This window comes from Trachypithecus francoisi, unplaced genomic scaffold (assembly GCF_009764315.1).
Source record: "Trachypithecus francoisi isolate TF-2019V2 unplaced genomic scaffold, Tfra_2.0 Contig01585, whole genome shotgun sequence".
NCBI classification, from domain to species: Eukaryota; Metazoa; Chordata; class Mammalia; order Primates; family Cercopithecidae; genus Trachypithecus; species Trachypithecus francoisi.
In genome coordinates this window covers 6102770-6130735 of record NW_022681444.1, presented here as the reverse complement: position 1 = coordinate 6130735, position 27966 = coordinate 6102770, and the positions used below count along the sequence as shown (strand labels likewise).

Genomic DNA, 27966 nt, shown 5'->3' with positions numbered 1-27966 from the left:
TGACCACATCTGCCCCACTGGGTGAGCACTCACTGTGGGCCGGACTCAGGCCAGGCCACTCTATACCCAACCAGCCACAATGACCAAAAAGTAGACTAAGGCCCAGGAAGGGATGATATCCACCCAAGATCACCCAGCACAGAGGCGATGCTGGATCGGCCTGACTCCTCGCCTGTCCTCCCGTCTCTGCTCCTTTAATTGCTCAACCATAGATCAGGAAGCCTCCTCCCATGCCAGCTGCGATGCAGAGGCTCAGCCATGAGTTTAAAAATATGAACTAAAAATACAAAAATTAGCCGGGCGAGGTGGCGCATGCCTGTAATCCCAGCTACAAGGAAGGCTGAGGCAGGAGAATCACTCGAACCCAAGAGGCGGAGGCTGCAGTGAGCTGAGATCATGCCACTGCACTCCAGCCTGGGTGACAGAGTGAGACTCCATCTTAAAAACAAACAAATATATATATACATATATAAAGTGGCAGGGTGCAGTGGCTCACGGCCTCTCATCCCAGCACTGTGGGAGGCCAAGTGGGTAGATTGCGCCCAGGAGTTTGAGACCAGCCTGGGCAACATGCAAAACCCAGTCTCTACAAAAAAATACAAAAAAAAATTTAGCCAGGCATGGTGGCACGTGCCTGCCGTCCAGCTATGTGGGAGACTGAAGCAGGAGGATCGCTTGAGCCCAGGAGGTTGAGGCTGCAGTGAGCTGGGTTTGCGCCACTGCACTTTAGCCTGGGCAATGGAGGGAGACCCTGCGTCAAAATATATACACACACACACATACACACACACACACACGTGTATATATATTTAAAGTGCAAATGGCTTTTATTGAGGGCCTACTGTGTGCTGGGCAACAGGTCTGCAAGGGTCCTCCTCTACCTCCCTGTACTTTGCACCGGCCAGGGAGGAGGGTGCTGGGGAGACCTAAACATCAAGCTGGGGGAGGGTGCTGAGGTGGAGGTAGAAGGGGGCAGAGGGGTCCCTCAGCTGAGTCCTTAGGTAGGGAAGGGCGCCTGGGGTATGCCCAGCTTGAAACAGAAGGCTGGGGGCCACCAGGCCCTGAATCAGGCCAGGCAGGGTCAAGGGGCCTGGAATTCCTGTTCCTTTGCTGTGAGACCATTAGGGAATGGGATCCATCTCTCAGTGGTTTCTCCAGACGAAAGACAGGTCCAGAGGGCAGAGTGGCCATGCCCAAGGTGATGGCCAGGTCTGACTGCGGTCCCTGCCAACAACCTCCTTCTCTGCTCTCTGGGGAGTAGTGGCCTGCTCCTGGGCACTCCTTTGCAGTCATCACCTGGACCTGGTGGGACAGGAGGCGCAGGAAGAGAAAGAGAATTAGACAGAATTAGAGAGAGACAGATACCGACAGATATAGGAAAACAGAGGCAGAGACAGGCAGAGAGAGGAAGAGCTAGAAAGGGATGCAGAGACAGCTGAAGGTACAATTAGAGACAGACACAGAGGCCAGGCACAGTGGGTCACGCCTATAATTCCCAGCACTTTGGGAGACTGAGACAGCCGAATCATTTGAGGTCAGGAGTTGAAGACCAGACTGGCCAACATGGTGAAACCTCGTCTCTACTAAAAATACAAAAGGCCAGGTGTGGTGGCTCACGCCTGTAATCCCAGCACATTGGGAAGCTGAGGTGGGCAGATCACCTGAGGTCAGGAGTTCAAGACCAGCCTGGCCAACATGAGGAAACCCCGTCTCTACTAAAAATACAAAATTTAGCTGGGCGTGGTGGCGGGCACCTGTAGTCCCAGCTACGTGGGAGGCTGAGACAGGAGAATTGATTGAACCCAGGACATGGGAGGCAGAGGTTGCAGTGAGCTGAGATCACGCCACTGCACTCCAGCCTAGGCAACAGAGCAAGACTCCGTCTCAAAATAAGTAAATAAATAAAAATAAAAATACAAAAATTACCCAGGCCTGGTGGTGGGTGCCTACAATCCCAGTTACTAGGGAGGCTGAAGCAGGAGAATTGCTTGAGCTCGAGAGGTGGAGGTCGCAGAGAGCCAAGATCACACCACTGCACTCCAGCTTGGACAACAGAGCGAGACTCCATCTCAAAAAGAAAAAAAAAACATGGCCGGGCGCAGTGGCTCACACCTGTAATCCCAGCACTTTGGGAGGCCAAGGCGGGTGGATTATGAGGCCAGGAGATCGAGACCATCCTGGCTAACACGGTGAAACCCCGTCTCTACTAAAAATACAAAAAAATATTAGCCGGGCATGGTGGCAGGCGCCTGTAGTCGCAGCTACTTGGGAGGCTGAGGCAGGAGAATAGCATGAACCTGGGAGGCGGAGCTTGCAGTGAGCCAAGATCATGCCACTGCACTCCAACCTAGGTGACAGAGCGAGACTCCGTCTCAAAAAAAAAAAAAAAAAGGACACAAAGGCAAAGCTAGAGATGGAGAGAGGGAGACAGAAGGCTGAGAAGGGGGAAAACAACCCCAGAGATAGTCATGCCATCAAAGGGGAGAGCAAGCCAAGGTCTACGGGGCTGGAGCCTTTTTCCACCCCGGCCTCACCTAGAGCTCATCTCGAGGCTGGGGTTGAAGGCTGTGCCCACTGCTGCCAGCCATGTCCAGGCGAGGGCTGCGCAGGGTCTTTTGGGAGCCACTCCAGCTAATGAGGTGGCCGCTGTCGTCATCCCATGGAGAGGAAGTCTCCGTGTCACTGAGCCACTCGGCGTCCCCGGCATAGTGGGTAGGGGCAGCAAGCAGGGGCCGGGCGGAGAAGGCCACCAGGTCCCTTGGCCAGAAGTGTGCCTTGTACTGCTCGCTGTAAGGTGAGAGGACAGCTCAGGAGGACTAAGGCGGGCCCCTACTCCCTGGTCACACGCCTGCCTGGAGCCAGGCACCTTGCCTGCCCAAAGCACCTCACTCCCCCTCATCTAGTCCTCACAACGGCCCTGAGCAGTGGGACCTCTACTATCTCCATTTTCCAGATGAAGAAACGGAGGCTGAGAAGAAACGGAGCGAAGTCATCTGATTAAAAACTGCATGCAGCCGGGTGTGGTGGCTCATGCCTGTAATCCCAATACTTCGGGAGGCCGAGACGGGCAGATCACCTGAAGTTGGGAGTTCGAGACTAGCCTGATCAACATGGCGAAACCCCATCTCTACCAAAAATACAGTCGCTCACGCCTGTAATCCCGGCACTCAAGTGATCAAGCGGATCACTTGAGGTCAAGGAATTCGACACCAGCCTGGCCAACATGGAAAAACCCCGTATCTGCTAAAAATACAAAAAAGTTAGCTGGGTGTGCTGGCAAGCACCTGTAATCCCAGTTACTCAGGAGGCTGAGGCAGGAAAATGACTTGAACCTGGGAGGCAGAGGTTGCAGTGAGCCAAGATCGCACCAAGGCACCAAGATCTTGCCACAGCACTCCAGCCTGGGCAACAGAGCAAGATTCCGTCTCAAAAATAAATAAATAAATAAATAAATAAATAATAGCAGGGTGTGGTGGCATTTGCCTGTAATCCCAGCTACTTGGGAAGCTGAGGCAGGAGAATTGCTTGAACCTGGGAGGCAAAGGGTGCAGTGAGTCCAAATCACACCACTGTATTCTAGCCTGGGCAACAGAGCAGGACTCCATTAAAAAAAAAAAAACAAATAAAAAGCCTGCGTGCGCTGTGCAAAATACACACCGAGACTGGTCTGACTCTAAGGTTAGGCTGAGCCACTCCTTGGTGACCTGGGCCAATGACTTGGCCTTGCCAGTCCCAGTCTCCCCATCTGCCCGGTGAGGGGACTTCCTATTGATTGAGGTGAGTTCCTGGAGGGGACGCCCCTGCCCTGCCATGCCCGGCCCCCATCAGAGCCTCACTTGGGGTGCTGGTCGAACATGATGGGCAGGAACTCGTCCACAGGCAGCATGCGGCGCAGAGGCTGCGAGGCCAGCAGCTTGCGGGCGCCCGCCAGGCTCAGGGCGTAGGCCAGCGTCCAGTAGGAGTACCCGGCCACCACCAGGCCCGGCAGCCCCTCCACGGCTGCCTCCTTCTCAGGGTTCACCTGCTTCCGCCCGAGGTAGCTGAAAGTGACACCAAGAGGCCCAGGACTCTCTTAGGTCCTGGGTATCATGAGACCCCACCAGCCCGCACCCACTCCTACAGGGCCAGGCTCTTGGGGGAGGGGCTGGCCAGGGTCCCAAGCAGGAAAAGGCAGACTCCGGAGGCCCACCCACCCCCCCACCCCCCGTCCCTGAGGGCGCAGGCTGCCTACATCAGGTCCCATGGCAGTTTCTCTGCCTCCACGTCCTCCATCAGCCGCTCCAGCCTCCCCCTGAAGTTGCTCTCAAAGCGCACGTCATCCTCAAACACCAAGACCTGGGACAGGCCCCTCGCAACCACCTGTGATACACGATGGGGTGGGAGATGGCTCTTCAGAGTTCAGCTGTCCCCTCCCTCCACGCTGCAGCCCACAGCCTCTACCTGGCCTCGGTTGGCCTGGGCACATCATGCAGTTGCCCCAAAGCCTGCTGGGGGCCCCACTGCCCGGGACCTGAAATCCCAACCTCACTCTGGCATTTGAGGCTCTCCAGATAGAATCATGATGGTAACCATGGCCCCTGCTACATTCCCTGAGTGCTACTGTACCGCAGGGCTGTGCCACTGCGTATCTCCAGGGGCCCTCAGGAGGCAGGAAATGACGATCCTCAATTGCAGGAGGGAGGTGGACACGCAAGGATGGGAAACTGCCTGTCCAAGGACACACAGCCAGGAAGTGGCAGAGCTGGGATATGAACCCGCATCTGCTGAACGCCAGGGCCCAGCTGGCCACTTTGGCCTTCTGCAATTTTTTTTTTTTTTTTTTTTTTTTGAGACGGAGTCTCGCTCTGCCGCCCAGGCTGGAGTGCAGTGGCCGGATCTCAGCTCACTGCAAGCTCCGCCTCCTGGGTTTACGCCATTCTCCTGCCTCAGCCTCCCAAGCAGCTGGGACTACAGGCGCCCGCCATGTCGCCCGGCTAGTTTTTTGTATTTTTTAGTAGAGACGGGGTTTCACCATGTTAGCCAGGATGGTCTCGATCTCCTGACCTCGTGATCCGCCCGTCTCGGCCTCCCAAAGTGCTGGGATTACAGGCTTGAGCCACCGCGCCCGGCCAACCTTCTGCAATTTTCTTTTCTTTTTTTTCTTTCTTTCTTTTTTCTTTTCTTTTTTTTTTTTTTTGAGACAAAGCTTCACTCTTGTTGCCCAGACTGGAGTGAAATGGCCTCCCAAGTCAGGGGGCTGCATGGAAGAGGAGCAAGAATGGTGGAGGCCAAGGCAGCCATGGCCAAGGCCAGGAGCCTCTCCCCTCCCACCCCTCCAGCTGCCTGAGTGCAGGCATGATAGACAGTGGCTGGGCCCAGAAGCCTGACCCTCTGGGGGCTGGGGAGAGGCTTGCAGTTCCCATCCGAAGATGGTCTCGGCTCACTGCAACCTCCGCCTCCTGGGTTCAAGTGATTCTCCTGCCTCAGCCTCCCAAGTAGCTGGGATTACAGGCACCCGCCACCACACCAGGCTAATTTGTGTATTTTTAGTAGAGACAAGGTTTCACCATGTTGGCCAGACTGGTCTTGAACTCCTGACCTCGTGATCTGCCCGCCTCAGCCTCCCAAAGTGCTGGGATTACAAGCATGAGCCACTGTACCTGGCCTGGCCTCCTGCTATTTTCTTTTTTTTTTTTTTAAGGTGGAGTTTCGCTCTTGCTCAGGCTGGAGTGAAGTGGCGCGATGACTCACTGCAACCTCCACCTCCCCCGTTCAAGCAATTCTCCTGCCTCAGCTTCCCGAGTAGCTGGGTGGGATTCTAGGCACCCGCTACCATGCCTGGCTAATTTTTGTATTTTTAGTAGAGACGGGGTTTCACCATGTTGACCAGGCTGGTCTCGAACTCCTGACCTCAGGCGATCCACCCACCTCGGCCTCCCAAAGTGCTGGGATTACAGGCGTGAGCCACTGCGCCCGGCCTCTCCTGCTATTCTGTAAAGGAAGCTGGGCTGGGTGGGGATTGGGAAGACTCCAGCCCTGAATATCCCAAATAAAAAGTACTTTTGATAACTTTTAGAAAAGTTACTTCAGAATAACTTTTGGAAAACTACTTTTGATAACTTCTGTGAAAAGAAAAGGAAATAAGCTCAGAAATAGTGAAGCTGGGAGTGCTGGCTCATGCCTATAATCCCAGCACTTTTGGAGGCTGAGGTGGGTGGAATCACTTGAGCTCAGGAGTTCGAGACCAGCCTAGCCAAACATGGCGAAACCCTGTCTCTACAAAAAATACAAAATTTAGCTGGGTGTGGTGGCACGCACCTGTAGTTTCAGCTACTTGGTGGGGGCTAAGGTGGGATAATTGCTTGAGCCCAGGAGGTCCAGGCTGTGGTGAGCCAAGATCACGCCATTGCACTCCTGCCTGGGTGCCAGAACAAGACCCTGTCTCAAAAAAAAAGTAGTGAACCATGTTCTGAGATGGTAAAAAAGTCAACATAGGCTGGGCGTGGTGGCTCATGCCTGTAATCCCAGCACTTTGGAAGGCCAAGACGGGCAGATCACCTGAGGTTGGAAGTTAGCTGGGCATGGTGGTGCATGCCTATAATCCCAGCTACTCAGGAGGCTGAGGCAGGAGAATCGCTTGAACCCAGGAGGTAGTGGTTGCAGTGAGCCAAGACTGCACCACTGCATTCCAGCCTGGGCGACAGAGCAATACTCCATCTCAGGAAAAAAAAAAAAAAAAACCATAATGCTCACATACACATGCACATAGATTTGGCTATAGCAGAGAATAAAAACAAGGAATCCATGTCCCATCTCCTGGAGGGGCTGCCCTTGGAGGGCTTAGTTCCCCTGTTCTCTCCATCATGTCCAGCAACCTCTCCCCTGCGCTCACACTCCCAGCCCCTGGGCTGAGGCTTCCTGGCCAAGTACTGAGCACATGCTGAGTCCCAGGCTTCCTTCTTTCTGTTCCTAAACACCTTCCTGCCTCAGGACCTTGGCACCCACTGTTCTCCTCTGCCTAGAAGGCCCTTCTCCCTGCCCCTCAATGGTGATGCCCACTCTGACCCCTCCCACAACAGGCGCCTTTTAAAGTGGCCCATACCTAGGCCGGGCGCGGTGGCTCAAGCCTGTAATCCCAGCACTTTGGGAGGCCGAGATGGGCGGATCACGAGGTCAGGAGATCGAGACCATCCTGGCTAACACGGTGAAACCCCATCTCTACTAAAAAATACAAAAAACTAGCCGGGCGAGGTGGCAGGCGCTTGTAGTCCCAGCTACTTGGGAGGCTGAGGCAGGAGAACGGTGTAAACCTGGGAGGTGGAGCTTGCAATGAGCTGAGATCCGGCCACTGCACTCCAGCCTGGGCGACAGAGCAAGACTCCGTCTCAAAAAAAAAACAAACAAAAAAAAGTGGCCCATACCTCTCCCCTCCACTGCAAGCTTGGTTTTCTTGATTTTTTCTTGATTTCAGTAACCCCCCTCTAGTCCCTGAGCCCCAGGGGGATCCCTTTTTTGGAGGAAGGAGCAGACATGCATTGTTCCTGTCCTCCTCTGTGTTCTCAGAGCAGAATATCTCCTAGCACACAGTATGTGCTTAAGACTGACTGCAGAATGCAAACGGGCACCGCTGGGGTGCTGAACACAGAGGAGACTGAAAGCTGCTGGCCAGGTTTTGATGCATGTCTTCATTCATTCACTCGTTCACAGAGCAGTGAATAGAACAAACTGGCCCCGTTCTCCCCAAAGGCCGCGGGTGGAGGAAGCAGGTGCCCTCACCTCTTCCCAGATGGAGTAATGGCTGAGGAAGCAGCCCACCTCGCCCTTGGTCAGGGTGCGTCCTGAGTAGGGGTCCTGATAGCCCGGGAGCAGGTCTACGCCGAGGCTCCTGATGGCACTGCTGTTGAGCATCCTGAGGGACACAGGTGTAATGGGTGAGGGGTGCCTGCCAGAGACCCCTCTAGAGGGGCCAGGCCTGTGCATGGTGGGGACAGTCACACTGGAGTCGGGTTTGAAGAAGGTTTCTGCCTGGTAACTCTTTTGTGTGACTCGAAGCTGTCAAGGGACTGGACCTGGGGAACTGGAGCCACTGTTGCCCAGGTGGACTGCAGTGGCACGATCTCAGTTCACTGCAACCTCTACCTCCCGGGTTCAAGCAATTCTCCTGCCTCAGCCTCACAAGTAGCTGAGACTACAGGCACACACCACCACACCCGGATAATTTTTTTTTTTTTTATAGTAGAGACGGGGTTTCACCATGTTGGCCAGGCTGGTCTCAAACTCCTGACCTCAGGTGATCTGCCCGCCTCAGCCTCCCAAAGTGCTAGGATTACAGGCGTCAGCCACCTCAGGAGTTCTGAGCCACCTCAGGAGTTCTGAGAGGATAACTATTAGGATGTGTCCTAATAAGATAGGATAGGGGTGACCCTTGAGGAAAGGGTGGGATGGTAGGGGGCTGCCTGAGGGGGAGGCACTCTAGGAAGAATGTGGGAACATGAGAGATACTTCTTGGGCAGAGGCCCAAGCAAAGGATGGATAGCCTATGGTCAAGAGACCTCGGGGGACACGGTGTCTCACACCTGTAATCCCAGTGCTTTGGGGGGCCAAGCTGGGAGGATTGCTTGAAGCCAGGAGTTCAAGACCAGCCTGAGCAACAGAGAGAAACCCCATCTCTCCAAAAAAAAAGTTTTTTTGAGACAGAGTCTCACTGTTGTCGGCCCAGGCTGGAGTGCAATGGCACGATCTTGGCTCACTGCAACCTCTGCCTCCCAGGTTCCAGCAATTCTTCTGACTCAGTCTCCTGAGTCGCTGAGATTACAGGCGCCCACCACCACGCCCAGCTAATTTTTGCATTTTTAGTAGAGAGAGAAAAATTTTTTTTTTCATAGAGTCTCGCTCTGTCCCCCAGGCTGGAGTGTAGTCGTGTGATCTCAGCTCACTGCAAGCTCCGCCTCCCGGGTTCACGCCATTCTCCTGCCTCAGCCTCCTGAGTAGCAGGGACTACAGACGCCAGCCACTATGCCTGGCTAACTTTTTGTATTTTTAGTAGAGACAGGGTTTCACCGTATTAGCAAGGATGGTCTCAATCTCCTGACCTCACGATCCACCCGCCTCGGCCTCCCAAAGTGCTGGGATTACAGGTGTGAGCCACCATGCCCGGCCCTGCCAAAAAGTTTTTTTAATTAGCTAGGCATGGTGGTGCATGCCTGTAGTCCCAGTTACTCAGGAGGGTGAGGCAGGAGGGTCACTTGAAGCCAGGAGTTCAAGACCAGCCTAGGCAACAGAGTGAGACCCTGTCTCTATGAATAAAAAGTATTTTTTTCAGCTGGGTGTGGTGATGCAAGCCTGTAATCATAGCTACTTAGGAGGCTGACAGAGGAGAATCACTTAAAACCCAGGAGGCGGAGGTTGCAGTGAGCCGAGATTGCGCCATTGCACTCTAGCCTGGGTGACAGAGAGAGACTCTGCCTCAAAAAAAAAAAAAAATTATTTGTAATTAGCTGGGTGTGATGGTGCACGCCTATAGTCCAGTTACTCAGAGGCTGAGGCAGGAGGACTGCTTGAACCCAGGAGTTTAAGGGTTCAGTGAGCCATGTTTGTGGCACTGCACTGCGCCTGGGCAACAGACAGAGACCCTGTCTCTAAAAAAAAAACAGAGCTGAGCACTTGAAGCAAATAGCAGCAGATGACATATGGGACCACAGGACCCCTGGTGGCTGGAGGAGCCTGGCCTCTGGATTCCCCAGGGGAACATGGCTGGCCTTTCCGATCTCCGTCCACCAGGAACTCAAGTCCAGGATGGAGAGGAATAATACTGAAAACACCTAACCCTTTGGAAACTTACTATGTGCCCGGCCCTGGCTAACTTCACTAAACTCACAAAACCCTAAGAGAAAGGCACAGTTATCTGCTATTTATACAAAAGGGCTGAGAGATGGGGGTAGCTGGCTGGAGGTCACACATTCAGTAACTGGTAGAGCTGGAACCCAGGCCCTGGAGCCTCAGCCACTGTGCTCTCCGCCTCTGGTGAGCAGCGGGAGGGTGGCTTCTCCCACATGTGTCTGCTCCCGAACTCCCTGAGAGAGTATTACTCAGACCCTATTTGGATACTTCCTGGGACAGGAACTCATTCAACCTGTCTGCTTTTCCCAGTCCTAGGGGACTTGGAGATGGACCACACTGCTCCCCCAAGAGCTCAGGTCCCCGTCCCAGGCAGCCTTACCGGCCGTCCACAGCGTCCACCACCCGCCCAGAGATCTCCATCTCCCAGAGGGAGGCGAGCATGCGTTCTCGACGGTCAGGCCTGCGAGCCAGGCTGATGACAAAAACCTGGAGGAGGCAGGGGGTGGGCGGTAAGTGCAGGGGAGAGGGAGGGGAGGGCCCATTCACCTCCTAACCGCGTGCCCACAGGCGGGGGGACTTACCTCATCAAACCCTAACTTGCTGGGCCTCTTGGAGGGCCGAGTCACATGAGCTGAGGCCTGCATGGGGGGGCCGTCCACTGCAAAGGGAAGCATACCCCAAGCATGAGTCCCTACTGACTCGTTAGCAGTCACCCTGAAGTCCCAGCCCCCAGCCTCATTCCTGCCCCCAGCCCGGCAGAACACCCCACAGGATGGGACCTCAGAGATCACAAGATCCACCTGTCCCCGTTGTAGGGATGTGAGACTGAGGCCCAATAGGGAAAGGGACTTTCTCAGAATCATGGAACGACTTAGGGGTAAGGCTGGAACCCCAAGGCCAATGCCCGCTCCAGTACAGGGCCTAAGGAAAGGGGCACCATGGGGAGGCAGGGAGCCCTGGCAGCAGGTGGGTGGAACAGTTCTCCAGCCCTCACCTAGTGCTTCTAAGATCAGGTGGATGAAGTTGACCCTTTCGTCTTCCAGCCCCTGGTGGGATTTCACGGGCACATTGATGTACCCATAACGGTGCTCATTGCACACGTGGACTGAGATCCCTGCAGAGACAGGCTTAGTGAGAGCTACAGTGGAGGGGGGTGCTCTCAGAACCCAGCTGAGAGGTCCTAGGCCCCAGTAATGCCAGTTACCCAACGTGTCAGTCTTCTCTGGGACTCAGTTTCCCCACCTGTAGGACCAGAGGGAGAAAGGGCTTGACTCACACGATATCTAAGGATTCTTTCTGCTGAGATGGTTCATTCATTCAATATACCTGTCCAGGGCACCCACTGGAAGTTACGGCAGTGAGCAAGACTGAGTCCCTGCCCTCAGGGTATCAAGGTGAGGCAGGAGCAGGCAGACTCCCACCCACCACAGCCACAGGATGCCAGTGAGCCCCACTGCTCTGTTCCCTAAATCCCCCCACCTCTCCCGATCCCCACCACCCCACCTAGATCCAAGGGCCATCGCCTTTTCCCCAGACCCCTCCACTTCACCCCACACCCTCTGGGGCTCCCTTCCACAATGTCTTTCACCTGGCAGCCAGAGTGGCCTTCCTCCGGCTTCAATATTTGTCACTTTTTTTTTTTTTTTGAGACGGAGTGTCGCTCTGTCGCCCAGGCTGCAGTGCGGTGGTGTGATGTTGGCTCATTGCAAGCTATGCCTCCCAGGTTCACACCATTCTCCTGCGTCAGCCTCCCTAGTGGTTGGGACTACAGGCACCCGCCACCATGCTCAGCTAATTTTTTGTATTTTTAGTAGAGACGGGGTTTCACCATGTTAGCCAGGATAGTCTCAATCTCCTGACCTAGTGATCCGCCTGCCTCGGTGTGATCTTGGCTCATTACAACCTCTGTCTCCCGGGTTCGAGTGATTCTCCTGCCTCAGCCTCCTGAGTAGCTGTGAATACAGGTGTGCGCCACCACACCTGGCTAATTTTTGTATTTTCAGTAGAGATGGGGTTTCGCCATGTTGGCCAGGATGGTCTCAAACTCCTGGCCTGAAGTGATCCACTGCCCCCCCCAGGCCACCCAAACTGCTGGGATTACAGGCGTGAGCCACTGCACCTGGCCAATATTTGTTACCTTTATTATAACTATCCTCAGGAGCAGGCACACGGTGCCAATTAAAAAGCTAACCCAGGCAGGGCACAGTAGCTCACGCTTGTAATCCCAGCACTTTTGGAGGCCCAGGCAGGCAGATCACTTGAGGTCAGGAGTTCAAGACCAGCTTGGCCAACATGGTGAAACTCCATCTCTACTAAAAATACAAAAATTAGCTGGGCGTGGTGGTGGCTGCCCGTAATCCTAGCTACTTGGGAGGCTGAGGCAGGAGAATCACTTGAATCTGGGAGGCAGAGGTTGCAGTGAGCCAACGTCACACCACTGCACTCCAGCCTGGGTGACAGAGCAAGACTCTGTCTCAAAAACAAACAAACAAACAAACAAAAAACAAATGAAAGCTGACCCTATTCCCAGCATTGAGCACGGAGCCTGGCCCAGAGCAGGGATGTAATAGCTGGCTGTTAGAGACTGAATTCCTTCAAATCATTGACCGATTAACAAGGGCTGTCGCTTGAAGCAGGGATAGCACATGAAAAATAACAGAATGCTTTTGTTTCCGCTTGTGTTTTCCCCTCCAATTCTTTCACCTTCACTCACTTTTTCCACTTGATAAGATTTCTTCTTGCATGTCTGCACACTGCAGATTTCTCCAGCACAAAACAAAGACTCACAACACCCTCCTTACCGGCTGCCACTGATTACTTGATTAAATCGTCACCTCTAATTTACCCTGACCACCTGCAAAGTTCTTCTCCATGCACCAGATAGTCTTCAAGGTCAGAATTACACATTCTTTGCAGCCTTCTCAAGAGCTTCACTCCAACATGAGTGTTTCCACCCCTCCCTCTCATCCACAGGACTGGATTTTTTTTTTTTTTTGAGACGGAGTCTCGCTCTGTCACCCAGGCTGGAGTGTAGTGGCGCGATCTCGGCTCACTGTAAGCTCTGCCTCCCACGTTCACGCCATTCTCCTGCCTCAGCCTCCTGAGCAGCTGGGACTATAGGCACCCGCCACCACGCCCGGCAAATTTTTTGTATTTCTAGTAGAGACGGGGTTTCACTGTGTCAGCCAGGATGGTCTCCCTCTCTTGACCTCGTGATCCACCTGCTTCGGCCGCCCAAAGTGCTGAGATTACAGGCGTGAGCCACCACACCCCGCCAGGATTGGATTTATTCCACTCACACCCAAACACTTTCTTTCTCTCTCTCTCTCTTTTTTTTTTTTTTGAGGCAGGGTCTCATCCTGTGTTGCCCAAGGTGGAGTACAGTGGCATGATCACAGCTTACTTCAGTCTTGACCTCCTGGGCTCAAGCGATCCTCCTGCCTCAGCCTCCCAAGAAGCTGGGACTACAGGTGTGGGCCAACACACCAGATTAAGTTTTAAATTTTCTTGTAGAGATGGGGTCTCACAGCCAGGGGTGGTGGCTCACGCCTGTAATCGTAGCACTTTGGGAGCTGAGGGGGCAGATCACTTGAGCCCAGGAGTTCAAGACCAGCCTGAGCAACACGGCAAAACCCCATCTCTATGAAAAATACAATAATTAGCTAGGCATGGTAGTGTGCACCTGTGGTCCCAGCTACGCGGGAAGCTGAGGTGGGGAGGTCAACACTGCAGTGAGCTGAGATTGTGCCACTGCACTCCAACCTGGGCCACAAAGCAAGACTCCATCTCAAAAAAAAAAAACAAAAAAAAAAACGCTAGGTTGGGCTCGGTGGCCCACGCCTGTAATCCCAGCACTTTGGGAGGCTGAGGTGGGCGGATCACCTGAGGTCAGGAGTTCGAGAACAGCCTGACCAACACGGAGAAACCCCGTCTCTACTGAACACACAAAATTACCCAGGCGTGGTGATGCATGCCTATAATCCCAGCTACTCGGGAGGCTGAGGCAGGAGAATTGCTTGAACCCAGAAGGCAGAGGTTGCAGTGAGCCAAGATTACGCCATTGTACTCCAGCCTGGGCAACAAGAGTGAAACTCCATCTCCAAAAAAAAAAAAAGCAGAAAAGTGATGAGGTCTTGCTATATTGTCCAGGCTGGTCTCGAACTCCTGAGCTCAAGTGATTTCCCCTCTAGCTTCAGCTTCCCAAGACTTTGAAATTAAGGTCTGAGTCACCTTGCCTGGCCATACCCAAACTCTTTCTAGTAACTTTCATCTTAAAAGTAACTACTAGCTGGGCGCAGTGGCTCATGTCTATAATCCCAGCACTTTGGGAGGCCGAGTCGGGTGGATCACAAGGTCAGGAGTTCGAGACTAGCCTGGCCAAGATGGTGAAACCCCGTCTTTACTAAAAATAATAAAAAAAAAATTAGCCAGGCGTGGTGGCATGCACCTGTAGTCCTAGCTACTCGGGAGGCTGAGGCAAGAGAATCCCTTGAACCCAGGAGGCAGAGGTTGCAGTGAGCTGAGATTGTGCCATTGCACTCCAGCCTGGGCACAAGAGCAAATCTCTGTCTCAAAAAAAAAAAGAAAAAAAAGTAACTATTGGCTGGGTGTGGTGGCTCACACCTGTAATCCCAGCACTTTGGGAGGCCGGGATGGGCGGATCACCTGAGCTCAGGAGCTTGAGACCAGCCTGGCCAACATGGCGAAACCCCATCTCTACTAAAAACACAAAAATTAGCTGGGTGTGGTGGCGGGTACCTGTAATCCCAGCAACTCGGGAAGCTGAGGCAGGAAATCATTTATACCCAGGAGGCAGAGTTTGCAGTGAGCCAAGATCACACCAAAAAACAAAGAGAGAGAGAGAAAAGAAAACTCGTGGCCCAAAGTTGTAACTCATGAGTTAACAGGATGAAATGCAGAGTAGAGAAGGGCATGGTAAGCAGCCGGAATAGCATGTGCAAAGGCATAGAGGCCTCCAAGGAATGTTCAAGGAGGGCTGGTCCTCACCAGCAGCCTGGCAGGCATAGGCGAAGACAATGATGTCATCGAAAGGCCAAGTGTAGTTGGGATGTGGGGGGTAGAAGGCAAGCTGGTCTGCCCCTTCAGCCCGCAGGGATACCAGGAAGGTGGAGTGGACCATGGGGACGCGGAAGCAGCCCCGGCGCTGGCGGTTCTTGGTGGGGAAGTACTCGGCTGTGCGGCGGTAGTAGCCCTGGGGAAAGGGGATGCTTTGGGCTGTAAGAGGGCTCCCCTGCCCCTGCCCACAGACCCCAAGGCCTTCAGGCTCTCTGCTCTCCACGTCCCTCCTTCCAGGACCTCAGTCCACCCAAGGCCCCCATCCTGGCCTCACCTGGGGGGTGATCCCACACCAGAAGTTGGAGTAGTAGGTCTGGGAGTCCAGCATTGGGGCCACCACTGGAAGCCCCTGCCCCATGAGAAGCCGCAGAGTCTGGTTGTTGGTCAGAATGTTGTCTGTGTCTGCAAACTTTGGGGAGGGGATGTCACAGGCTCCAGCCCTGCCAGGGCTGCAGCCCCCCAAGGAATTCACTAAGGGGTCCTGCCAGAGACCCAGCGTGACTCCTAGGACCCAATGGGAATGCTCTTACAGAGGTCTAACTAACTCAGTAGATCCCTTTCTGGACCAAGGCTCTAGTGGGGCACTGATTTAGGGATTGGGTCCAGAGATTATACCTGAGTTGCTGATCTAAGACCTTTATCTGGGATCTGGCTTAGAAAATGGATCCAAACACCTACTCTGAGCTCTAGTTCAGAGATCCAGCCTCAGTTTATACCCTAGGCTCTAGCCCAGTAATCGAGGCTTAGTGTATAGTATATACAATGGGATCTATCTGAGGGGTCCAGACTTAGTACCTAGTCTGAGCTTTTAACATAGGGATCCAATCTGAACATCTGGTCTGGGCTCTGGCCCAGATAGCCTGCTGAAGGACCCAGACTTCCAGTGGGTCAGTCACACCCAGATTTTTCTTTTTTTTTTTTTTGAGACTGAGTTTCACTCTTGTCACCCAGGCTGGGGTGCAGTGGTGTGATTTCAGCTCAGTGCAACCTCCGGCCCCCAGGTTCATGCGATTCTCATGCCTCAGCCTCCTGAGTAGCTGGGATTACAGGTGCCTGCCACCATGCCCAGCTAATTATTGTATTTTTTTTTTTTTTTTTTTTTGTTGAGACGGAGTCTTGCTCTGTCGCCCAGGCTGGAGTGCAGTGGCCGGATCTCAGCTCACTGCAAGCTCCGCCTCCCGGGTTTACGCCATTCTCTCGCCTCAGCCTCCCGAGTAGCTGGGACTACAGGCGCCCGCCATCTCGCCCGGCTAATTTTTTGTATTTTTTTTTTAGTAGAGACGGGGTTTCACCGTGTTAGCCAGGATGGTCTCGATCTCCTGACCTCGTGATCCGCCCGTCTCGGCCTCCCAAAGTGCTGGGATTACAGGCTTGAGCCACCGCGCCCGGCCTAATTATTGTATTTTTAGTAGAGACGGGGTATCACCATGTTAGCCAGGCTGGTCTCGAACTCCTGACCTCAGGTGATCCACCTGCCTTGGCCTCCCAAAGTGCTAAGATTATAGGCATGAGCCACTGCGCCCAGCCTATACCCAGATTTCTATCAGGGACAGATACTACCATCTTTCAGAAGCCCAATTCTAGCCAGACTTCCTTACCAGGATATAGTCGGCCCCCCAGTCCCTGGCAAAGGTGAGGGCTTCCTGCTTCAGCTCCATCAGAAACTGGTGCCTTTCTTTGGTCCAGTGCTTGGGACCCTCTTCATCTGGGTAGAACCTGAGGGGTAGAGAGGTGAGATGTTCCCATGGGGTACATGCCCCTCCCTCTCTGCAAGGCAGTGGACAGAGCCCTGGCTTGGAGGCTGTGGCGCTGGGCTGTCCCTTTTCCTCTCTGGACTGCAGCTGTTCTCCATCTTCCCCAGTACCCTTCCCCTCAGATCACCACCTGGGCTCCCCCTCGGGCCTCCAGACCACAGCGGCATAGTCATCGCCCACAGCTGCCAGCCACTCCTGCAGCATCTCTGTGGTGTTGTCCACATTGTGGTCCGTGGCACACCTGGGGACGGGAAGAAAAAAGGCTGAGGGGGCACAGCCACAGAAGGATTGAACCCCAAGGCAGCCTTGACTCCGAAGCACCAACACCTTTGAGGCCAGGCTCTCTTTGGAACAGTGAAGGGTAGGCATGTTACAGCAGAGGGGCTGGAGGCAGCACAGCCAGGTCCCCATCACAGTTCTGTGACCTGCTGTGTGACCTCAGGCAAGTCCCATCTTTCTCTGGGCTTCACGTCCTCCCTCTATAACTTAAGCTTTCTTGCCTATGTCATGGACCAAGAGAAGAGAAGACGAAAGCATATGTGTGTGTGTGTGTGTGTGTGTGTGTGTGTGTGTGTCTGTGTATATATATATATATATTTTTTTTTTTTTTTGAGACATAATCTTGCTCTGTCACCCAGGCTGCAGTGCAGTGGTGTGATCTCGACTCACTGCAACTTCCATCTCCCGGGTTCAAGTGATTCTGCTGCCTCAACCTCCCAAGTACCTGGGATTACAGGCACGCGCCACCATGCCCAGCTAATTTTTGTGTGTTTAGTAAAGACGGGGTTTCACCATGTTGGCCAGGCTAGTCTTGAACTCCTCACCTCAGGTGATCTGCCCACTTCAGCCTCCCAAAGTGCTGAAATTACAGGCGTGAGCCACGTTGCCTGGCCAACAAATGCATTTTGAAAGATGAAAAGTACCTCGACTTTAAGGATCACACCTGCCGCATTCCCTGGTTACCTTCGTTAGGTGGGCAGATACCTACCTGTGTGACCTGTGGCTGTGTGACCACAGGCCAGCTCCTGTCCCTCTCTGAATGGGGACTAGACAGAAGAGCTGCTGCTTTCTTCCACCCCCAGGTTGTAATAAGGACCAAACCATGCTTTGCGAGTCCCTGAGAAGGCAGATGGGCCCAAGCTCCGCTGTCATGGGGCACACCCTCCCCTCTCCTGGGGAAGGGGCTCCCATAACAGAGGTGGGGGCTTTAGCCAAGTGCCCAGGTTTTGGGTGATGCTGCCCCTTTAAGCCAATTCCTCAGAAATGAAGACTACGTGTCAAGTCTTACAGGGGTGGGAACTAACAAACTCCCAAACTGTGGTCATTGTGGGCGGCCTCCCCAGGCCAGGGCTCCACCCCCCCAGCCCAGCTGGGGTGTGTTGTAGAGGGTGGCTTGTCATTTTTCTCAGTTTACCCCCAACCTCAGCCAGGGACTCCTCCCTGTTCTGGTGTCTACAGACCTGGGGTTGTGGCCTCCGATCCCAGTGCCCTGTGGGCACAGAGATGCCAGAGGGGACAGGCTCCAGGAAGGGGGACTGCCCTTGGCTGACAGGATCCTGCCCCTCTACCAAGGGAGCTGGCCCCAGCCCAGAGGGAGAGGGAGTCGGTCTGACTCCCCTGCACAGCCTGGAGCCCAGTGCTGATGGCACCCCCCACCTGTGCCTGGAAGCCTCCAGCCTGGCCGATCCCTGCCACGCTGGGCCCCAGGAGACTTCAGAGGTTCCTGTCTGCTTCTCTTCAAATCCAGCCAACCACAGGTCCCACCGGGGTTGAGCTGGGCCCTGAAGGCTGGGGTGAAAAGGGCTGGCTGCGCCCAACCTACACCCAGGGAAGGCCCCAAGAGGAAGGAGTAGGGGACCAGAAGGAGGGGTGGGTGTCTCGCGTCGGCCTGTGGCCTCAGAGGTCTCCCAGTAGGGGGCTCAGGGTCCTATCTGCGGGCTCGGGCTGGCAGGGCCGTCTGTGAGGGGAGGGGCCTATCTAGGTGGTGTCTGGGCAGGGAGCGAGCAGACAGGCCCGCTGGGGGCGGGCGCCATCTGCGAGGCTGGGGGTTAGGTGCCCACTGGGTGCCAATGCCCGTGTCTCTCACCAGAGGGCCATCCTGGCCCGGGGGTAGTCCAGCCGCTCCAGCGCGCCCAGGTAGTGGGGCAGCGAATGTTCGGCATTGCGGGCCAGGATGGCAAGGACCACGGCGGGCAGCGGCGACTCTGCAACGCCTGCAGCCTCCAGCCACAGCCCCAGCAGGAGCAGCAGCTGGAGCAGCGGCGCGGCGGGGGCAGCGCGCATGGCGGGCGCTTAGGCGGCTGCGGCGGCCCCCGGGGCTCTCCGGCCGGCCGAGGGGAGGGGGCGGGGCTTGGGGCCCAGGCGGGGCCGAGGCAGACCCGGAGAGGGCGGGGCAGTGCACCCCCAGAGTGGGATTCCCCTCCCCACCCCTGCGCGTGGATGCTCAAGTTGTCTGTCCTTGGCCTGGGGTACCAGAGGGCCAGGGCCCGGGGACCCGCGCCAGCCGCGACCCTGGAGCGGCCCCGCCCGGCTGGACCCCGGAGGGGCGACGGGGGAGGGGCTGGAGGATGGGGACGGGGGAGGGGTGCTGGGACGAGTGCGTCGGGGCCGGCCAGGCATCCGAGAACAGTAGGGGCTCATGGAACCCCTGGGCGTTGAACCCCCGGAATCCGGATTCCCCGGCCCATGCAGCCGACCCTTAAGACCTGAGCCGCAGACCCCGCGGGGCGGCGCCGGCTCTGCCACCACCTCCCCGGGCTTCCCCGGCTCCCGCCCCCTCCTCCGCCCCGGGCGCCCTCTGGCGGCCCCGGCGCCAGCTCCGCAGACCAGACTGGCCACGCGTGGGCCGGAGACCCAGTGTGGGGGTCGCAGAAGGAGTCCCCCTGACCTGGGCGCGTCCTCCCGCGGCGGTCCGCTCCTTAAGTCCCCTGCGCGTCACCTCCTTGCCTCGGTCGCTAGCACTCGCATTGCTTCGGCCCTTTAAGAGAGCACAGTCAGGCCGGGCGTGGTAGCTCAAGCCTGTAATCCTAGCACTTTGGGAGGCCGAGGCAGGCGGATCACCTGAGATCCATTCAAGACCAGCCTGGCCAACATGGTGAAAACCCATCTGTACTAAAAATACAAACATTAGCCGGGCATGGTGGCGGGTGCCTGTACTCCCAGCTACTTGGGAGGCTGAAGTAGGAGAATCACTTGAACCCGGGAGGCGGAGGTTGCAGTGAGCCGAGATGGAGGCACTGCACTCCAGCCTGAGTGACAGACTCCGTCTCAAAAAGAAAAAACAAAAAAAGGCACAGCCCTCAGCTCTCTCTTGGTCTGAGTGTAGAACTAGGGCACACCACGCCCTCCAAAGCAGGGGATGTTGGCTCCCCTGGAGCACCGCCGGGGTCCTTAAGACCCTGCTAGGAGGGAAAGGACTCTCCAGCCTCTCGGGAGAGAAGCAGAAAAGAGAAAGGCCTGACGGCACCACAGATGGGATCAAACTGGGTGTCTGTCACCAACCTCAGACAGATCACTTTCCCTCAGCAGCCTCTCCGTAAAATCGGGCTGATAACACCACCTATCTGGGAGGGCTTGCAGGGATTCCTCGAGAGAATGAATGCACTGGCAACTTTTCCGGCGTGGAGGCTGACACACAGGAAGAGCTCCGCCCTGGGGCTGGGAAGACAGGACTGGAGGAGAGGGAGGCTCCCCCTTACCCTCCCACCGCTGGGAAGGGCTCCTTTCCTAGGAACACCACGGGGTCTCCCTTCAGCCTTTTCCCAGGCTCAGGGAGGGGAGCTAGGGCTGTGCACACTATCTCCACTGGAAGGGGAGGGCTGGAGATCCACAGAGGAAGGGACTTACCTAGTGCAGGAGCAGCACGTGCACACTGAACCCTGGACTCCTCATCTCTAGCCTAGCTCCAAAACCTCCACCAGGATCCGGTCGCAGCTTCCATTTGAGGCCATTTCTAGGCCAGCGGCCCTGCAATGAGAAGCATCCTGGAGAGATGCCAGATTCCTCCTCCCTTGCAGGGCAGTCCCCTGTGGGAAGCCACTCCCAGCTCCAGAAGAGGGATTCCCTTTTTAAAGCAAAGCAGTGTTCCCTACTTCACCCACCCCAGTCATTCCACAGCCTCTGCCTGTCCTATTGGTCCAAGGGTGCTATGGTCTGAATGTCCCTGACCCCCAAAACTCACATGTTGAAACCTAATGTTAATGTCAGGGTATTAAGAGGAGGGCCGGCCTGGCGCGGTGGCTCAAGCCTGTAATCCCAGCACTTTGGGAGGCAGAGGTGGGCGGATCACGAGGTCAGGAGGTTAAGACCATCCTGGCTAACACGGCGAAACCCAGTCTCTACTAAAAAATAGAAAAAATTAGCCGGGCGTGGTGACGGGCACCTGTAGTCCCAGCTACTCAGGAGGCTGAGTTGGGAGAATCGTTTGAACCCCGGAGGCAGAGGTTGCAGTGAGCCAAGCTCATGCCACTGTACTCCAGCCTGGCGACAGAGCGAGACTCTGTCTCAAAAAGAAAAAGAGGCCTGGGGAGCTTGTCCACAACTTCTGCCACAAGAAGACATACCTAGAAGGCCCCGTGTATGAGGAACAGGTGAACCTGCTGACGCCTTGATCTTGGACCTCCCAACCCCCAGAACTATAAGCAATAAATTTCCTTTATTTTTTGGCAGGGGAGGGGCGTGGGTGTGGAGCGTTCAAGCCATTATCTTGCTTCAGTCTCCCAAGTAGCTGGGATTACAGGCGCACACCACCATGCCCGGCTAATTTTCTGTATTTTTAGTAGAGATGGGTTCTCACTATGTTGGTCAGCCTGGTCTCAAATTCCTGACCTCAGGTAATCCAGCCGCCTCAGCCTCCCAAAGTGCTGGGATTACAGGTGTGAGCCACCGCACCCAGCTGATAAATTTCTGTTGCTTATACATTATGCAGTCTAAGATATGTTGTTATAGCAGCCCAAAGGGACTAAGATAGGGGGCTTCCAGATTCCTCCCTGGCCTCAAGTCCTCCTCTTCCCCCTAGTCCTCCCATCCTCCCCAGTAGTCCAGCCTGTCACTAACTTTCTTGCCTCCAGGTTTTTCCATCACACCTGCCTGGAAACCCCAATAGCCATCTTGTTTGGGGGTAGGTTGGGGCTACTGCAAACTCAGGGTCTCTACCCTCAGTTGGGCTCTCTCACCCAGCCCAAGAATCCTGTTTCTCTGTGTCCCCTGCCCATTCCCCTCAGGGCATTTCAAATGCCTCCAGTCATTGAGGCACAGTGGCTCATGCCTGTAATCCCAGGACTTTGGGAGGCTGAGATGGGCAGATCACTTGAGGCCAGGAGTTCAAGACCAGCCTAGGAAACACGGTGAAACCCTGTCTCTATTAAAAATACAAAAAAAGTGGCCCGGTGTGGTGGCTCACGCCTGTAATCCCAGCACTTTGGGAGGCTGAGGTGGGTGGATCACCTGAGGTCGGGAGCTCAAGACCAGCCTGACCAACATGGAGAAACCCCGTTTCCACTAAAAACACAAAATTAGCCAGGCATGGTGGTGCATGTCTGTAATACCAGCTACTCAGGAGGCTGAGGCAGGAGAATCACTTGAAGCCGGGGGGCGAAAGTTGCAGTGAGCTGAGATCACGCCATTGCATTCCAGCCTGGGCAACAAGAGCGAAATTCCATCTCAAAAAATAATAACAATAATACAAAAAGAAATTAGCCAGGTGTGGTGGCACATGCCGGTAACTCCAGCCACTTGGGATTCTGAGGCAGAAGAATCAGTTGAACCTAGGAGGCAGGCATTGCAGTGACCTGAGATCATGCCACTGCACTCCAGTCGGGGTGACAGAGTGAGACTCTGTCTCAAAAAAAAAAAAAAAAAGCCTCCAGTCTTCTCAATCCCTCATTCCACCACTCCTCTCCCCCAGCAAAAATCTCCCTACTACTTTTTGGAGAAAATAGAAGCCATTACCTGGGAACTCTCATTTCCAGCCTCCAAACCTTCCACCTCTTCCCTCAGCCAGCCTCAGGAGGCGCACCCTCCTCAACAGAATGGCCCCTGTGAAACCGCCTTTGCAAAATCAGAACTCAGGAAATTATGACAGTGAAACAAATCAGACCTCCCTGACTCTGTCTTGTTTCTAACCCTTAAACTGTCCTTGTTCACTCCTGGGCGTAGGCTGAACTAACTTTGGGAAGCAATTCAGTTCATGGTTTGACTCTGAAACAAAATGTATAACAGCCCTTTCCCAAAAAGACCCCCCGGCCGGGCGCGGTGGCTCAAGCCTATAATCCCAGCACTTTGGGAGGCCGAGACGGGTGGATCACGAGGTCAGGAGATCGAGACCATCCTGGTCTACACGGTGAAACCCCGTCTCTACTAAAAAATACAAAAAACTAGCCGGGCGAGGTGGCGGGCTCCTGTAGTCCCAGCTACTCGGGAGGCTGAGGCAGGAGAATGGCGTAAACCCAGGAGGCGGAGCTTGCAGTGAGCTGAGATCCGGCCACTGCACTCCAGCCCGGGCGACAGAGCTAGACTCCGTCTCAAAAAAAAAAAAAGACCCCCCTTCTTGCCTAGGGTGCAGTCTGCCTTTGCAGGACTAACAAATTAGCTATAAGATTAGAAATTACAATTTAAGGCCGGGCGCGGTGGCTCAAGCCTGTAATCCCAGCACTTTGGGAGGCCGAGACGGGCGGATCACGAGGCCAGGAGATCGAGACCATCCTGGCTAACACGGTGAAACCCCGTCTCTACTAAAAAATACAAAAAACTAGCCAGGCGACGTGGCGGGCGCCTGTAGTCCCAGCTACTCGGGAGGCTGAGGCAGGAGAATGGCGTGAACCCGGGAGGCGGAGCTTGCAGTGAGCTGAGATCCGGCCACTGCACTCCAGCCTGGGCGACAGAGCGAGACTCCATCTCAAAAAAAAAAAAGAAAGAAAGAAATTACAATTTAAGGGTCATGCAGCCTTTGGATCCTCCCCAAATTGGTCCTGGGGTAATATCACTATTGTAAAACCTAAAGTCAGTGCTTGAGATATTTTGCAGACCCTGCACTCGATGGATCAGCTGACACCACCCAGACCGGTAATCTGGCCCAACCAGTTCTACCATCGCACCCAGGAACAGAAGACATTAAGAACACCTAACTTCCACCTCCTATGATTCCATCTCCAACCTGACCAGTCAGCATTCCCCACTTCCTGACCTCAAGTGATCTGCTCGCCTCGGCCTCCCAAAGTGCTGGGATTATAGGTGTGAGCCACTGTGCCCAGCCACCCACTCCCTCTTTTTGGAAACCTGACATCTCAGCTTCTCACCTGGACCCAAACTCTTTCTGTCCCAAATGGTACCCCAGTCTTTTCTCCAACTCTGCACCCTGTCCTGTACTCCTCTTCTCTAGGGAACGGTACTTCGGCCCATCCAGTCCCTCAGGCTGGAGACCTGGATGTTGCTGATGAAGAGGCCTTCTCTCTCTCCATCCCTGCTCCTGGCCAGGCTGCCTCCTTAGCATCTCCTGCAGGTGGCCAACTCTTCCCTTCTGCACCACCCATTTGCCTGGCTCAGGGTATCAGCGTCCCTCAACCTGGGCCACTGTATCTTCCAGCCCCCATCCCCACCCCATCCTCCCACCACCAGACTCTCTCCCTGGAGACCATTCTGTATGCAGCAGCCCTTTCTTTTATTTTACCTTTTTTAGCGATAGGGTCTCTTTCTGTCACCAGCCTGGAGTGCAGGGGTTTCATCATAGCTCACTGCAGGTGTGAACTCCTGGGCTCAAGTGATCCTCCCACATCAGCCTCCTGAATAGCTGGAACTGCATGAGGCTACAGGCATGCACCACGGGGTCTCACTATGTTGCCTGGGCTAGTCTTTTTTTTTTTTTGAGTCGGAGTCTTGCTCTGTCGCCCAGGCTGGAGTGCAGTGGCCGGATCTCAGCTCACTGCAAGCTCCGCCTCCCAGGTTTACGCCATTCTCCTGCCTCAGCCTCCCAAGTAGCTGGGACTACAGGCGCCCACCACCTCGCCTGGCTAGTTTTTGTTTTTTTTTTGTTTTTTTTTTTTTTGAGACGGAGTCTTGCTCTGCCACCCAGGCTGGAGTGCAGTGGCCGGATCTCAGCTCACTGCAAGCTCCGCCTCCCGGGTTTACGCCATTCTCCTGCCTCAGCCTCCCGAGTAGCTGGGACTACAGGCGCCCGCCACGTCGCCCGGCTAGTTTTTTGTATTTTTAAGTAGAGACAGGGTTTCACCGTATTAGCCAGGATGGTCTCGATCTCCTGACCTCGTGATCCGCCCGTCTCGGCCTCCCAAAGTGCTGGGATTACAGGCTTGAGCCACCGCGCCCGGCCAAGATAATTTCAAGGAATGGTAAATGCCATGAACAAATTGAAACACGTGATCAAGAACTGAGAGTAGGCTGAAGGCAGTGGCTCACACCTGTAATCCCAGCACTTTGGGAAGCCAGGGCAGGCACATTGCTTGAGCTCAGGAGTTTGAGACCAGCCTGGCCAACATGGTGAAACCCTCTCTCTATAAAAAATACAAAAATTGGCCGAGCATGGTGCTGCACACCTGTAGTCCCAGCTACTCAGGAGGTTGAGGTGGGAGAATCACTTGAGCCCAGGAGGCAGAGGTTGCAGTGAGCTGAGATTGCACCACTGCACTCCAGCCTGGGCAACAGAGCCAGACCCTGGCAAAGAAAGAAAGAAAGGAAGGAAGGAAGAAAGAAGGAAGGAAGGAAGGAAGAAAGGAAGGAAGGAAAGAAAGAAGACAGAGAGAGAACTGAGAGTAGTTGGGAGTAGAGCAACATTCAGACAGAGGGGTCAGGGAAGACGTTTTGGAACAAAAGGAAGAGCTAATCAAGGAGGGATCTGTGGGAAGAGTGTTCCCCGGATGCAGGAACAGGTAGAGCAAAGGCCCTGAGGTGGGAACACGCAAGGCGGCCAGTGTGATTGGAGCAAGGTGAACAAGGGGATATGGTAAGAGGTGAGGTCAAATAGGTGGGAACGGCCAGGTCACCCAGTGCCTTGAAACTATGGTAGAGTTTTGGTTTTGGTTTTGGTTTTGTGTTTGAGAGGGAGTCTCTGTCACCCAGGCTGGAGTGCAGTGGTGCGATCTCAGCTCACTGCAACCTCCACCTCCTGGGTTCAAGCGATTCTCCTGCCTCAGCCTCCCGAGTAACTGGAATTACAGGCATGCGCCACCACACCCAACTAACTTTTGTATTTTTAGTAGAGACGGGGTTTTGCCAGTGTTGGCCAGGCTGGTCTCAAATTCCTGACCTCAGGTGATCTGCCCACCTCAGCCTCCCAAAGTGCTGAGATTACAGGTGTGAGCCACTGCACCTGGCCATGTGGCAGGGTTTTGGATTTTCTTTTTCTTTTTTATTTTTTTTGAGACGGAGTCTCGCTCTGTCACCCAGGCTGGAGTGCAATGGCGAGGTCTCAGCTCACTGCAACCTCCGCCTCCCGGGTTCAAGCAGTTCTCCTGCCTCAGCCTCCAGAGTAGTTGCAATTACAGGCACTTGCCACCGTGCCCAGCTAATTTTTGTATTTTTAGTAGAGACGGGGTTTCACCATCTTGGCCAGGCTGGTCTTGAACTCCTGACCTCGTGATCCACCCACCTCGGCCTCCAAAATACAAAAATTAGCTGGGCATGATGATGCGTGCCTGTAATCCCAGCTACTCGGGAGGCTGAGGCAGGAGAATTTCTGGGACCGGGACCCAGGAGGCAGAGGTTGCAGTGAGCCGAGATCGCGTCACTGCACTCTAGCCTGGGCTACAGAGCAAGACTCCATCTCAAAAAAATAAATAAATAAATAAATAAAAATAAAATTTAAAAAAGCCTGGGTGCGGTGGCTCACGCCTGTAATCCCAGCACTTTGGGAGGCTGGGGCGGGTGGATCACCTGAGGTTGGGAGTTCGAGAGCAGCCTGGCCAACATGGAGAAACCCTGTCTCTACGGAAAAATACAAAATTAGCCAGGCGTGGTTGCAGGTGCCTGTAATCCCAGCTACTCGGGAGGCTGAGGCAGGAGAATCGCTTGAACCCAGGAGGCGGAGGTTGCAGTGAGCTGAGATTGTGCCATTGCACTCCAGCCTGGGCAACAAAAGCAAATCTGTGTCTCAAAAACAGAAAAAAAAGTGCTGTCCTGTGGAGCCTAAGACCTCATTAGCTGGGTCATGCCTGGAAAAAAATGATTGCTTGGGCGCATCTGGCTGAGCCGGATCCGGATCCTATGGGGCTGACACCTGGGGGGGCTGCTGGTTTCTACCTGCAGCATCCTCACCCACTTCAGCCATTGTAGTTCTGACCAAATCCAGGTGGTGGCGCCAGCACCTCAGGCTTGACTCTGGCTTCCCGGAGTAGAGACCCTGCAAGAACTGTCCCCCTCGCCAGTGCCTTCTTCCGTCTTGGGAGCCTCAGTTCCAAGGCCTGCCTGCTCCTGGTAAAGGCTTTGTAGCATGGCTTCACCAGGGAGAGGGGAGCCAAGGCTGGCAGACTCAAACTGGGGGCCCACCCCTACTCCTGGAGGTTGGGGAGGTGGGCTACAAGAGCCCCTCTGGGCCAAAGAGAAACTAGGGGTATCAGGCCACTGGGAGTTGGGGGTCAGGAACCCGGGTAGGCTGCTCTGGTTCAGTGGACTCTGGCCACACCCCTATTAACCCTCTGCGTACCCTACCCCACCTCATTTGAGGTCCCAGGTGCTGCTTCCTTGCCAATGGGTAGGGGCAGCCTGGGGGTGCCCCAGGGCCCAGGTAGGGCCCACGGATTGGGAGTCCTCATGGCCTGGCAGCCAAACAGGCTTGAAATGGGGACCCAAAGCAGAGAGGATGCTTGGATGCTCTTACCAGCTGCCAGCTTCACGTCTCCTGAGTTGGGGGATCTCTGGTCCCCTGTCCTGCTTTGTGGCCAAGGGAGCCCAGGATCTTGGCCAGAGGGTGGGCCTGCGCCCCACTCCTGGTTCTGGGTGCAGCTCGGCAGATGGGAATCCAGGAGCTCAGCTTGGGCACCCTCCCCACCTCCGGCCCCAAGCCCGGTTCCCAGAGGACCCAGGGCTGAGCAGAGGCTTGTCCCCAAGATCCTCCCCTGCCCCTCATCTTTCCTATTTGAGGGAAGACTGAGACCCTCAAAGTCCAGCTGGAGGCATCCCTGCCCATTCTGCTTGGACTTAGCACACCCTGGTCTCTGCTCTAGGAATCTGCCCTCGACCCCCCCATTCTGGGGGTCCCCCCAACACCCACACACACTTCCACAGACCACCCTCTCTCTCCCTTTTGGCCATGCCCTCCTCTCCCAGGATCCCAGATGTGCAGCTGTCCTCCTCTGAGGCTCTGCCTCTG

General features: G+C 54.9%; 1 protein-coding gene across 8 annotated transcripts; it reads right to left on the bottom strand.

Moving 5' to 3' along the window:
• Nucleotides 1–804: 804 nt before the first annotated feature.
• On the bottom strand, nt 805–27966 carry CERCAM (cerebral endothelial cell adhesion molecule). 8 transcript variants are annotated; one of them, XM_033192588.1, is made up of 16 exons: nt 27475–27966; nt 20496–20615; nt 19537–19626; nt 16780–16890; nt 16494–16611; nt 15170–15304; nt 14827–15031; nt 10814–10933; nt 10401–10477; nt 10199–10305; nt 7756–7888; nt 4606–4707; nt 4232–4359; nt 3837–4040; nt 2535–2787; nt 805–1302 (listed from the first exon to the last, which is right to left on the bottom strand). In XM_033192588.1, exons 4-15 carry the CDS (start codon nt 16851–16853, stop codon nt 2535–2537), a joined length of 1656 nt encoding a protein of 551 aa, XP_033048479.1. In that variant the 5' UTR covers nt 16854–16890; nt 19537–19626; nt 20496–20615; nt 27475–27966; the 3' UTR covers nt 805–1302. The 8 variants fall into 8 exon arrangements, with proteins under 8 accessions (XP_033048479.1, XP_033048480.1, XP_033048466.1 ...); XM_033192589.1 differs by lacking the exons at nt 20496–20615; nt 27475–27966 and adding an exon at nt 20151–20270; XM_033192575.1 differs by lacking the exons at nt 19537–19626; nt 20496–20615; nt 27475–27966 and adding exons at nt 18306–18437; nt 18736–19529.

Excerpts from the sequence above, each read along its gene's own strand:
- CERCAM (XM_033192575.1), bottom strand. The coding sequence starts at position 18,932 with ATGCGCGCTGCCCCCGCCGCGCCGCTGCTCCAGCTGCTGCTCCTGCTG. Across the intron at positions 10,306-10,400 it reads GCAAGTTAGGGTTTGATGAG|GTTTTTGTCATCAGCCTGGC; the intron begins GTAAGTCCCCCC and ends TGCCTCCTCCAG. Across the intron at positions 4,360-4,605 it reads CGCAGTGGCACAGCCCTGCG|GTGGTTGCGAGGGGCCTGTC; the intron begins GTACAGTAGCAC and ends CGTGTATCACAG.